A 12797-nucleotide genomic window follows, 5' to 3' on the forward strand; every position below is an offset into this window, starting at 1 on the left:
TTTTTTTTTACAAAATAGTTCTGATCTTAATAGTTATTATAGATTTTATAGTTGCCTTTTTGACAACTTTCATAACACAGTTTGAGAAAATATGTTGATTGCTGTTTACTGTTTTTAAAAGTGGTTTTACTGAAATATGTCCATATGGTCAAAAAGAACCCAAATGTTATGTTTTCCTCAGAAATGGATGTGAGAAATGTAAATTTTATAATAGTATTATTTGTCCTGGTTTAATTCAAACAAGATGTCATGTCACTTTTATGTTGTGATTAGTAAAAACTTCTTCCTTCTCTGCCTCCTCCTTCTTCCTTTTATTAAAAAATATATATATTGGGAAGCTTTGACTTAGTCTGGTAGGGGTAGGGGTCAAGGAAGGCTTCTCTGAAGAAGTGATGACCAAGATAATATCCAAAGCCTTAATTTTGTAAAGTGAAAAAGAATATTCTGGGTAGAGAAGAGCATGTGCACTAGATTTAGGGCTTGAGGAAACATGTTCTTGAGAAAGTATTATGCCGAGGTCCTGGGAAGGAGGCAGGATATAATGGTGGAGACTGTAAAGGAGTCCAAGACAAAGGAGCCAGAGACACTGAAAGAATACCTGGAGAATGAGTGTTTGAGGAAGAGAGTTTCCAGAAGGATGAGTATTGTCAAATGTCACCAAAGGAACAGATATTAGAAATGACAATTAGAAATGTCATTAGATCTAGTAGCACAGTAAGGTTATGGGTGACATCAGCAAGAGCAATTTTGATGGATAAGGGACTAAAGCTATATTAGAATGGGCTCAGAGATGAGAAGTCTGTGAAGAAGTTGGCTTGAGGGAGGAGAAAGAGGTAGCTGGAAGCAGATAAAGAGTAGATGGAAAAATTTTTTAATATTTATTAGTGGGAAAGACTTAAGCCCAGTTAAAGCTGTAAGAAGAATTATTTAGAGGGAGAAGTTGATTATATGAGAGAAAAGGGCTAATCACTACTTTATGGTTCCTGAGATGGCAGGAAGTACCAATCTAAGGCAGAGGATTAGCCTTAGATAATGGAGAGAAATCTCCTCTATAGGAACTAGAATGAACTAGAAGGAACAGATAGGTGGAAATGTAGGCAAGTTGTATGGTCTCTGTTTTATGTATCTGTTCATCAGTTTTGATGAACATTTGGTTGTTTTCATGTTTTGACTGTTAATAATGCTGCTGTGAACTTTTCTGTACAAGTTTTTGCATGGACATACTATTTAATTTCTTATATACCTACAAGTTGAATTGCTGGGTCATATGGTAACTCTATATTTAACATTTTGAGTAAGGGCCAAACTGTTTTCCGAAGTGGTTACACTATTTTACATTCTCACCAGCAATGTATGAGGGCTTCATTTTTTTCATATCCTCACCAACACACGTTATTGTCCATTTTTTAATTAGAGCCATCTTAGTGGGTGTGTTTGGGTACCTTTTAAAAACTTATTTAAGCAAGTAATACATGAATTTTTTTCTTATAAAGTATTAGCATTAAGTAGATCAAGCTAAAGACCCTATCACTTCCATCCCAGTGTTCCTATACCTTACCTGGAAGGAACAATGTTTTCAGTTTGGTATGTATTTTTCTAGAATTTTTAGAAATTCTCAACGTAGACAGCTTTAAGTAGCCTCTTTAAGTTCAACTGTTTTCATAGAAATTCTATAATGAGATTAGTTTTTTCCTTTCCAACCTCTAACTACAAAATGTGACATCTTTTTAAAATTATAATATTCGTTAATAAAAATTATGCCAAACAACAAATCAACTAAATGCCTTTAGATAAATGTTTATTGTCCCATATATTATGGCTTTTATAATTACAGCTATTGGTCTTCGTGTCATGGAACATCATCAGTAAAACCAACTTTCTTCTTATTCTTAGTGCCTGGCTCTCTGGCTATGAAAACCCTGTGGTGTCTCGAATTAATATGAGAATACAAGATCTAACAGGACTAGATGTTTCCACAGCAGAGGAATTACAGGTAGGTAATTACATTTTCCTTAAGTTATTTTTACACTTCTTCAAGAGATGCTTCAGGGCCGACCCTGTGGCTCACTTGGGAGAGTGCGGCGCTGGGAGCGCAGTGGCACTGGGAGCGCCGAGGCCACAGGTTCAGATCCTATATAGGGATGGCCGGTGCGCTCACTGGCTGAGTGCGGTGCGGACGACACCAAGCCAAGGGTTACGATCCCCTTACCGGTCACAAAAAAAAAAAAAGAGAGATGCTTCAGATGAGATTTCCTGACACTGAACAGGCAGTCCTTGATTTGCATGATAGTTTGGGACTGTAAAAAAATGGCCCTGGAAGTTGAAACCATACAAAGTGATTTTAATAAAATTATGATTGTTCTGTGACCTTTAAAATTCTTTGTCAAAACATAAAAAACTGGGCCGAGCCCGTGGCGCACTCGGTAGCGTGCTGCGCTGGCAGCGCGGCGATGCTCCCGCCGCGGGTTCGGATCCTATATAGGAATGGCCGGTGCACTCACTGGCTGAGTGCCGGTCACGAAAAAGACCAAAAAAAAAAAAAAAAAAAAAAAAAACATAAAAAACTTATTGTTGAATATAAATGTATAGGGTAATGAAAAATATGTAACACTAGTATTTATTTAGTACACTGTTATTTTTTTTCATTCCCCAAGCCTCAGTCTGTCAGGTGGCCAGGGCATATTTTGTTCTTTTTTAAAAAGAAAAAAGTAAATTATTTAAAATTGAGGTATAATTCACATACAATAAAATTTACTCTGGATTTAGTTTATTCACGTGGTTGTGAAACCATTACCATGATATCATTCAAACATTGTCAACATTCTAAAAGGAAATCCTGTCCATACCCTTTAAGCAGTAATTCTCCATTCCTCCTCCCTGAGCCCCTGGCAACCACTAGTCTACATTCTCTGTCTATAAATTTGCTTATTCTGGATATTTTATTATAAATGGAATAATACAGTATGTGGCCTTTTGTATCTGGCTTCACTTAATTTAATGTTTTCAAGGTACATTCATGTTGTAGCATTTATCAGTACTTCTTTTCACGGCACAACAATATTCCATTTTATAGATATACCACATTTTATGTATCTGTTCATCAGTTGGTGGACATTTGGGTTGTTTCTGCTTTTTGGCGATTATGAATAATGCTGCCATGAGTATTCATACACAAATTTTTATGTAAAAAAACATTTAAATTTCTCTTAGGTATATACCTAGAAGTGGAATTGCTGGGTCATATGATAATTCTTATGTTTAACATTTGAGGAACTACCAAACTGTTTTCCACCAGCAATGTATGAAGTTTCCAGTTTCTTCACATTCTTTTCAATACTTGTCCATTTTTTTAAATTATAGCTATCCTAATGGGTCTGAAGTGCTATCTCATCATGGTTTTCATCTGCATATCCCTGATGGTTACTAATGCTGAATATCTTTTCATGTGTTTAATAGTCAATTCTATATTGTCTTTGAAAAAATATCTATTTAAATCTGTTGCCCATTTTTAAATTGAGTGGCTTGTCTTTTTATTGTTGAGTTGTTAAGTATTCTTTATATATTCTGAACACTAGAACCTTATCAGATATATGATTTGCACATATTTCTCCCATTCTGTGAATTGTCTTTTCACTTTTTCTTTTTTTAAATATCCCCCAAAACTCCCTTTTCACTTTCCTGATGGTGTCTTTTTGGCAAAAAAGTTTTTAATTTTGACGGAGTCTAATTTGTTTATTTTTTTGGTTGCTTGTGTTGTCTAAAAAACCATTGCCTAATCCAAGGTCACAAAGATTTACACTTGTGTTTTCTTCTAGGAGTTTTATAGTTTTATCTCTTATGTTCAGGTTTTTGATCCATTTTGAGTTAATTTTGCATGTGGTATGACAAGGCAGGTGGATGTCTTTTGTCGGAGCACCATTTGCTGAAAAGACCATTCTTTCATGATTGAATTGCCTTAGCAATTGCACTTCAATTTTATCAATTGTCTTGATAATTTAAAACATTAAAAATAGAGAATTACAGAGTTTTATTTCTTTGTGAAAACTTATCAAGAATAGTTTGAACAGTACTTCTTGTCACGTAAATTAAAATTATAGACTGAGTATCTTTTCTGTGTTTGGATGAATTGTCATACTTCTAACCTACGTTTGGATCAACTTCCAACATTTTATCCTTTGTGCTTTCAGCGTTGAGAAGTATCTCTAAGGGATCTGTTACTGTGAAGATTTTTTTTTCCAGGACATCTTCATCCTTTTCATGGCAATCACTTTCCTCGTGTTAATAAATTTGGCTTCATAAAGTTTCTCTGGCTGAATATCTAGAGTCTAACAGCGACAGTGCAAACATTTCGCTTGTCAACCTTGTCAGCTTCTATATCTCTGATTACATTTGATTTGAATTTCACTTCCAGAACTATCACTTTTCATTTCTTTGCTATACTTTCATCTTTGCCAATTCCCTCTTTCATTGATCCATTTTTGTAACATGTTACATGGGTTCATCACTGGGAGATAGGGAAGAAACATGCTTTGCTGTCTATGTGTGAATTGAATAACAGATGCGCAGTGACCAATCATTGACAGACTTTGAAAGAGGTGATATAATTGGTCATTGATTGTGATCTGTAGCTTCCATTTACATAGTAATTTGTGGACTGAAAAACTAGCAGCAAAGCTTGTACTTTATGCAATTACTCACAGTTAATATAGCATGGTAAACAAAATTTGATCTGGGTTGTTGGGGGACTGGTGTTAACAGTTAACTTGAGATTTGCACATATTGTAACTGTGCAGAGCAGTACAGCCTATATTTAATTTGCTTAATTAAGTTGTCATTTATTCCATGGTAATCTACAACTTCCATGGAATTCACCTGATTATTATTAAAAACTCTTCGGTGTGTCATTTTCTTCCCTAATGTGTATTTACCCTAACCTACTTAACCTTCACAAGCTCTTTCAAGCTTATTAATACATTTCTGCTTAACAGGCAGATCCAAGAGTATCTATAACTTAGGGAGTGAAATGTCCAGAGTAATAATAATTTACATATGACTTTGACATTGCTGTGGGTAACACTTTTAATTATGTTCTCGTATTTCATCAGAAATGCTGTTTTAATTATGTTCGTTTTTCATTTATGTCAGCATTTTACCATGTTGTGATGGAGAGAAGTAGTTAAAGAAAGTACTGTTCTTATTTTGCAAATAAGAAAATTGAGATTGTATCCAAAGTTACATACATTGTAACTAAGAGAGCTGGAAATTGAACTCAAATCAAATATTTCTCTTATTTCCTTTTGTTGCCTCATACTGGGACATTATCATAACCTTGTTATAACCTCATTGTCCTTCAGCAGGAATAATTGGTATTAACTTCTTCCCTTTTTTATTTTAGCAGGGACAAAATTAAGAGTTCGCCAGTATTTGGGGCTTTGGAAAACATTTTTTGATTTAAATTCAAAAGGAAAGTGTACAGTGAAAATAAATAATAGAAATTTCAAAATTTCAGTTTAAGATATATATTAGGAAAAAGCATGTCCCCCAAACATTTGCTAAAGAAAAGCATATTAACTAAGGTTCCCTTTTCATTTCTCTAGAAGAACCTAACCATAATATATGAAGCCAAAAGTGGGGCTCATGGATTTTTTGAGTAGTACTCTTGTAGTTCTTTCATTCATGCTTTATTTCTTTCCTTCAGGTAGCAAATTATGGAGTTGGAGGACAGTATGAACCCCATTTTGACTTTGCAAGGGTAAGTAAAAGAAATGGATCACCTAAGAAATCCATTGAAGCTTATCCATTGTTAGAGAAAAAATTAGAATGACACTTGTTAAAGATGGTGTATTGGTCTGTTTTCTGTTGTTCATAACAAAATACCTGAAACTTGGTAATGTATAAATAAATGAAATTTATTTCTTACAGTTTTGGAGGCTGAAAGTCCAAGGTCAAGGGGTGCATCTGGTGAGGGCCTTCTTGGTGGTGGGAACTCACTATAGAGTTCTTTGGCAATGCAGGCAATCACATGGCGAGAATGGAAAGCTGTTTTTACTTGCTCACTTACTGTCCTTATAAAGCTAACAGTCTACTCCCTGATAACCCATTAGCCCATTAATCCACAAATGGATTAATCCATTCACAAGGGCATAGTCTTCAGTATCCAATCACTTCTTAAAGGCCCCACCTTTCAAATAACATAGTTGGTTTTAATTCCAACATGACCTTTGGAGGGGACATTCAACCCAAAGCAAATGGTAAGGCAGATAGATAGGTAGAGGAACCACTGCAATGGAATTTTGCAGTGAGGGAAGGAGAATTAGGCTCAACTCCAAATACCACAAGGAAAAATGGGAATTTATAGTCAAGAACAGAGGTAGTGGTCAGTAGATGGAAATTACCAAAAGGTAAGGGGAGATTCTGGCTAAAGTGACCTCACAGGATTCTTGCTGAAGTCAGGGCAGGGTGATCAGACATCACCTGGGAGATAACAGAAGATGAGGAACCCAATTAGATATCAAGAGTGATCAGATATTGAGAATGGAGGATTCTGGCTAAACTGACTTAGCAGGATTCTTGCTAAAATTGGACAATACAGAGAGAAACACAAAAGTCCCGAAGTCAGTGCCTAATTGAGAGGAGTTCAGACAGCCCAAGTAGAGGTTGGTCAAGGAGAGAATCTTTGTCAACATTGTTAATTCTGTTCTTTTAGTATTAAAAATTCATAGCCTATTAGGAATTTGTGGAAGCACGGTGGAATAGATATTTTGTGAAGCCTCCTTAGAAGTAAAAAAACCCACCTAGATGCCCAATAAAAGTATTTAAGATATTTTACATGCATTGATGGGCCTGGAAGAAAGTAGAAGATATTCCCAAAGGCAAACTGAGCAAAGAAAACCTAGGGACTAAAATTAGAGAGTAAAGGGGGGCAAAAAAGCGGAGGCTAGAGGCTAATGACTTCAGGAATTTAGAGTTTTGGGGATTAACAGCACTGTGAGATACCTGCCACAGTGTAGGCTACTGAACCTGAGACCCTTGCCTAAAAGCAAAATCTCCAGAGGATTATTACATCTTTGATGAAAGAAAGAATGGGTTTGAAAATCTGCTTTGAGGCAGAAGCCTTAGGGAGAGCAGTCTGTTTCTGTGCTGGCTGGGGTATAGTATGTATGGGGAGCTGCTTCTGGGAGTTTTAAAGTATAGACCTGTCTGCACGTGAATCTGGGATTTGAATTTTTACTACCCTGGAAGAGGAGAAATTTATTTAAAGTTATTCATTTGGTAGTGCTCCTTGATACCTGGCAGAAACAAACTCCTATCTTCCCTGGAGAGAAATTCTCATTCTGGCACCTCAGCTAAATATGAATTCTTTAGGGGAAAAAAAAAACAACAACAGTACCAACTGGTAATAAGACACCATTGGTGAGACTGAAGCAACCAACAGATTTAGAAATCCCCAGTATTTTAGATACTGGAATTATCAGATATAGAATGAAAATAACTACATAATATTTAAAAAATAAAAGATGAGACAAAAATGAACAACTCTCAAAATGATTTGGCATATTTGAAAAATAAATAAATGGAAGTTATAGATAGAAAAAAATTGTTGAAATTTAAGTTTTAACAGATAAGTTAAAAACAGAAACAGATAAAGTGAATTAGCTGATAGATCTGAAGAAATTAAAACAATGCATTTTGAGAGATAGGAAGATAAAAAACCCAGAGATATAAGGAGAATAGAAAGCTTAGAGAATCAGTAATAAAACAGTTTGAAAAAGCTTGTGCTTGCCAAGTGCTCTTGGTTTAAGACTAAATATTGGTCCCTTTTTTAGTTCCTTAATATATTCAGCTACAAATTATGTCATTACTGAGTCTTAACTAACTTATTTACATAGAATTCTAAGGAATGTGCCACATATTTTCACAGAGTTCTTGATCTATTACCATTACTAAATAGGTATAGATTCTTCTGAAAGAAAACATAGCCTATATTGTGTTATAACTCTTTACTGGCTTAATCTCAGAATCCTAGACTCTTTCTGTGTAGACCTACAAAGAATATATTTTTCATCTCCTTTCCTTCTATTTTCAGCTATTGAAAAATGTGAGTCTTTGATGATGTGAAAGACTGTACAGTTAAAGCCCTGACATTACAAAACTGAATTGTATTTCTTTTTAGCTTTTTATTTTGAAATAATTATCAATTCATAGGAAGTAGCAAATAAACATACATGTTTGTTTGGAGGAGGTTCCCATGTTCCCTTCACCCAGTGTCTCCCAATGTTAATATCTTGCATAACTATAGTATACTATCAAAACCAGAAATTTGGCATGGGCACCACAGAGCTTATTCATTTTTCACCGGTTACACTTGCACTTTTTTCTGTGTGTGGCTCTATGCAGTTTTAACACATGAGTAGCTTTATGTAAGTACAACTACAATCAAGATACATCATACCATCACCACAAGGTTCCGTTGCAGTACTGCTCTATAGCTGCATACACCCTTCCATTTCCCTAACTGCTGGTAACCAACAATCTGTTCTTCTTCTGTATAATTATATTATTTCACTAATGTTATATAAATGGAATTATACAACATGTATCCTTTTGAGATTGTCTTTTTTCACTCAGCATAATTCCCTTGAGGTTCATCCAAGTTCTTATGCTATCAATAGTGTGTTCTTTTTATTGCTGAGTAGTATTCCATGATATGGACATACTGCAATTTAGCCATTCACCCACTGAAGAACATTTGGATAGTTTTCAGTTTTTAGCTATTACAAATAAAGATGTGTATAAACTTCTGTGTGAAAAATACGTTTTTATTTTTCTGGGATAAATGCCAAAAGATTATAATGTATTTTAATTTAGAGTTAAATAGCTAGATATCAGTTTTCCAGCCTGATTAAAGTGCTGATTGTCCAAAAGAAAGACAATGGTAATAGCAGGAAATATTTGAGTGGTCATGAGTGCAAAGTAAATCTCAAGGTAAAGTTTTACTCACAGAGAGTAAGTTTCATGAATGTAGCTAAGAGGTGGCTCTCCTTTCTTGTTTTTCTGGAAGCTGAAATTACAGGTGTTGATTTTTTAAATAATCTGCAGTTAGTAGATATTGGTTCTCATTGGTTAGGCTAAAAAACCTGTTTGGGTTTTTTTCCCCATGGTCTTTTCAAAACTATCCAGTGTACAAGTTGAATCGACAAGCATTTGAGTGCCTCGTGTATATAGTGCAGTGGACATTATAAGGGAAACTTTGGGGATTGTTTTTGGCATATTCTTCAGTATATTATTACTGATGTTTAGTTGCCACAGGAGTATTTGCATTACTGAATTTTACACCATTGAATTTGACATGTTTTATTCACAGAAAGATGAGCCAGATGCTTTCAAAGAGCTGGGGACAGGAAATAGAATTGCTACTTGGCTGTTTTATGTAAGTTATGGCTAAAATTTTTATTTTAAGTTGGGATTGATCACATGACTCACTTATTTTGATGTGTTCAGTTAAATTTGTTCTGTGTAGCTCTTATTTAGCATCCTAGCTTAAAGTTTTTACAACTGAGTAAAGAGGGTTAAGAATTTTTTTGCATTTGTACCTTTTTCAGATTGTGATATAGATGTTCATTGTAGATACTTTTAAATTTTCTTCTTCAGGTTTTTTCAAATTATTGATAGTTCCACTACTTGGAGGTAGTTATTAGATTTTGGAGTACAGACTATCTAGTAGTCATATATAACAAGTTCATATAAGAATCTCTGTATATTTTACATGAATTTATGTATACATACACAGTTTAGTAAACTTTTCTTCTGAATTAAATTTGTTATTGAAGTATGTTGAAGTATATCATATCAGAAAAGTGCACAAATCATAAGTGTATACTTGATTATTATCTCTCACGGTTGTGAGGTTGGATGGACTCAACTCATGGTTCCTGCTCCAGATCGCTCATGCACTTGCAGTCACATGCCTGGCACTGTGATCATCTTGAAGGCTGAGATTGAGGCTGCCTGAATACCTGTTATTTTGGCCAATCCATGTGGCCTGGCTTTCTCACAGCATGGTGACTGGATTGTAAGAGCAAGCATCCCAAAAGAACAATGCAAAAGTATATGGCATTTTTATGACCTACCCTCAGAAGTCACATAGTACCATTTCTGCTGTATTTTATTAATTGAAGCAATTACAAAGGTCTGCTTAGCTCCAAGGGGAGGGAACATAGATCCTACCATGCATGACAAATGTCAGTGTCACATAAAAAGAGCCTGTAGGATGAGACATATTGGGATGTATTATATTTGGAAATACAATCTGCCACGGTGTTGTAACCTGCATTAACTTAAAAGGATGTATTTTATATCTAGACATAATTTTGTTTATGGAGCATAAGCATCCCTTACCTCCCTCCATTTGAATTACACGTGGGTACTTCAAAAAGTTTGTGGGAAAATAGAATTAAAAGATAATACAAATCTTTCCATGAACTTTTTAAAAGTACCCTCATATGAAAGTGTGTCTCTTTTTGCTGTCTGTAGTATCTTACTCCCTACTCTGTTTTCTTCTCCCCCGCCACCTTTCCCATTTATCTTTTCCCCTATATTCTCCATTCTGCTTTCCCTTCTTCCCTATCTACATCTCTCTCTCTATCCCTCCCTCCCTATTTGCATTCCTCTCACAACTCTATCCTGTTTCCAAAAGGGTGTAAGATACATTATAAGGATTCATATAAAATAAATTAAAAATGAGAGCAAAATATTACAAAGGGGAAAAAGCAGGAGAGAAGTTGTTACCGTGTACAAACTCATGCTGTGAAGGCTTGTAATACTTTCCAGAGCTGAGCTCTTCATAGAGGTTGTACCAATTTATATCCCACCTTTAAATGTGATATGTTTGTGAAATATGTTTGTCAGACTTTTTGATCTGTATCTTTCACATATTAGATTGGCAGCTATTGTGATTTCAATTTCTCTTGTTATTGTGATTTGCATTTCTCTTATTAGAGAGGTTGAGCATCTTTTCAGATGTTTAAGAACCATTAGTGTTACCTGTGTTCCTGTTTTTCCTTGTAATTCTTTGCTTTATGAATTGTAATGCTATATTATTTGGCCCACTATCCATATGTTAGGTTATTTGACTATTAATTATGTTAGATTACTTGATTATTATTTCCCCCCTTAATGTACATACCCTTCCTATTTTCGTACAATAATTATATAGCATTTTAATTAGATTAGTCTTCATTTTTTCCATTATTTAATTATTATTCTGAGATGGGCCACGTAGTATCTATAATTACTTTTCCTGTCATGCACAACTTAGTTTTTCTCCAAAGTTAATTTTTTTCATTGCTTAAGAACTGTTAGCTTTCTATTATTAATTATATGTTTATCATTGTAAAATACTCTTCATCTCATTTAATGCATTTTACCTTGATTTAAACGGTGTCTGATATAGGATCATACCCTGTTTTGGGGGGGACAGTATTTACCTGGCAAATCTTATCTTTTTGTTTTCATTATTTGTTAAGTCACGTGTTATAGATGCAGCTCTTTGATACAACATATAGTTGGGGTTTTGTGATACAATCTGAGTCTGTCTATAAATCTATTTATGTTGCTTTTAAAAACTTCACTATATGATCTGTGTTTTCTTTGCCTTGTTTTGGTGCATACGCTTCTTCAGTTAACTTAGAAGGTTTGTGATTATTCTAGATTAACTTTATGACTATAGCTTTATATAATACTTTACTCTTCTAATTTTTAGTTAATGTGTTGATTCCTTACCGTGAAAAATGACAAAACTGATTTTAGTTTATTGTTATTTTTATCTTGATGTTAATTTATATTTTGTTTAAATTTATTTATTTAAGTAAATATTTATTGATCACATTCTATTCTTGAGGTACTATTCTAGACACTAAAGATCACCAGTGAACAAAACAGGTGAAAATTCCTGCCTCCATTCTAGTGCAATAAAATATATATTTATACTTCTGTATTACTTGATTTATCAGTTTTTAGGTCATCCCCCATACCCCCCAGCTAATAAAAGAAGTACTCATGCCAAATTTATATCCCCATCTCCCTTTCTGACTTTTCATTAATCATTCCTTTGCTTTTTGTAGATTTTTTTTTTTAACATATATGGCACATATATGTGGCATTTTGTTTTGTTTTTGAAAAACTAAGTAGCATACACAAACTTAGCTATGTAAGTAGTAGTCTATATGTTCCCAATATTCAAATATTCAATATCAAACCCTCCTCGCAATGGCATGCTTTACTTTATTTTACCAGTGTCTTGATAATACTGTCCTATCTGTTATAGATGAGTGATGTGTCTGCAGGAGGAGCCACTGTTTTTCCTGAAGTGGGAGCTAGTGTTTGGCCCAAAAAAGTAAGCTTGGTTTATTTGTTGTTGTTTTTTGGTCTCTCTATTTTTTCCCCTGAGGAAGAAATGCACCTGTATTTCATGGTAATGAATTGCATTTTTAAAGGTAGTATACTTAAGGACTACATTATCTCTAGGTAAAATTTTGGGTTTATGGAACAATTTACCATGAGTACCTAGAGTAAAGAACAACCAGGGATTAGCATTTAAAAGTTTTCATTTCTAAAATGGGTTTCATGTGATGTTTTCCCCTTCCTCTTGTTATTGTAAGATTTGTTAGCTTTGTTTTGGCAAATACTCTTTGTCAAACAGCCTTGGAGTATTTATTTTTTCACATGATCAGGAAAAGTTTTTAAAGTAATATAATCACATTTTCAGAATTATATTAGAGGAAGACATAATGCTGCCA

The 12797-nt window shown here is 34.4% G+C and overlaps 1 protein-coding gene across 2 annotated transcripts in view; it reads left to right on the forward strand.

Moving 5' to 3' along the window:
• Positions 1-12797, forward strand: part of P4HA1 (prolyl 4-hydroxylase subunit alpha 1) — a 67768-nt gene that overhangs the window by 51974 nt on the left and 2997 nt on the right. For both annotated transcript variants that reach the window (XM_063102440.1, XM_063102439.1), the window contains exons 10-13: positions 1894-1993; positions 5699-5752; positions 9365-9430; positions 12326-12394. In XM_063102440.1, coding sequence (XP_062958510.1) covers positions 1894-1993; positions 5699-5752; positions 9365-9430; positions 12326-12394 — 289 coding nt within the window. The remainder of the gene's footprint in view (positions 1-1893; positions 1994-5698; positions 5753-9364; positions 9431-12325; positions 12395-12797) is intronic.

This window comes from Cynocephalus volans, chromosome 7, assembly GCF_027409185.1.
Source record: "Cynocephalus volans isolate mCynVol1 chromosome 7, mCynVol1.pri, whole genome shotgun sequence".
Classification (NCBI taxonomy): Eukaryota; Metazoa; Chordata; class Mammalia; order Dermoptera; family Cynocephalidae; genus Cynocephalus; species Cynocephalus volans.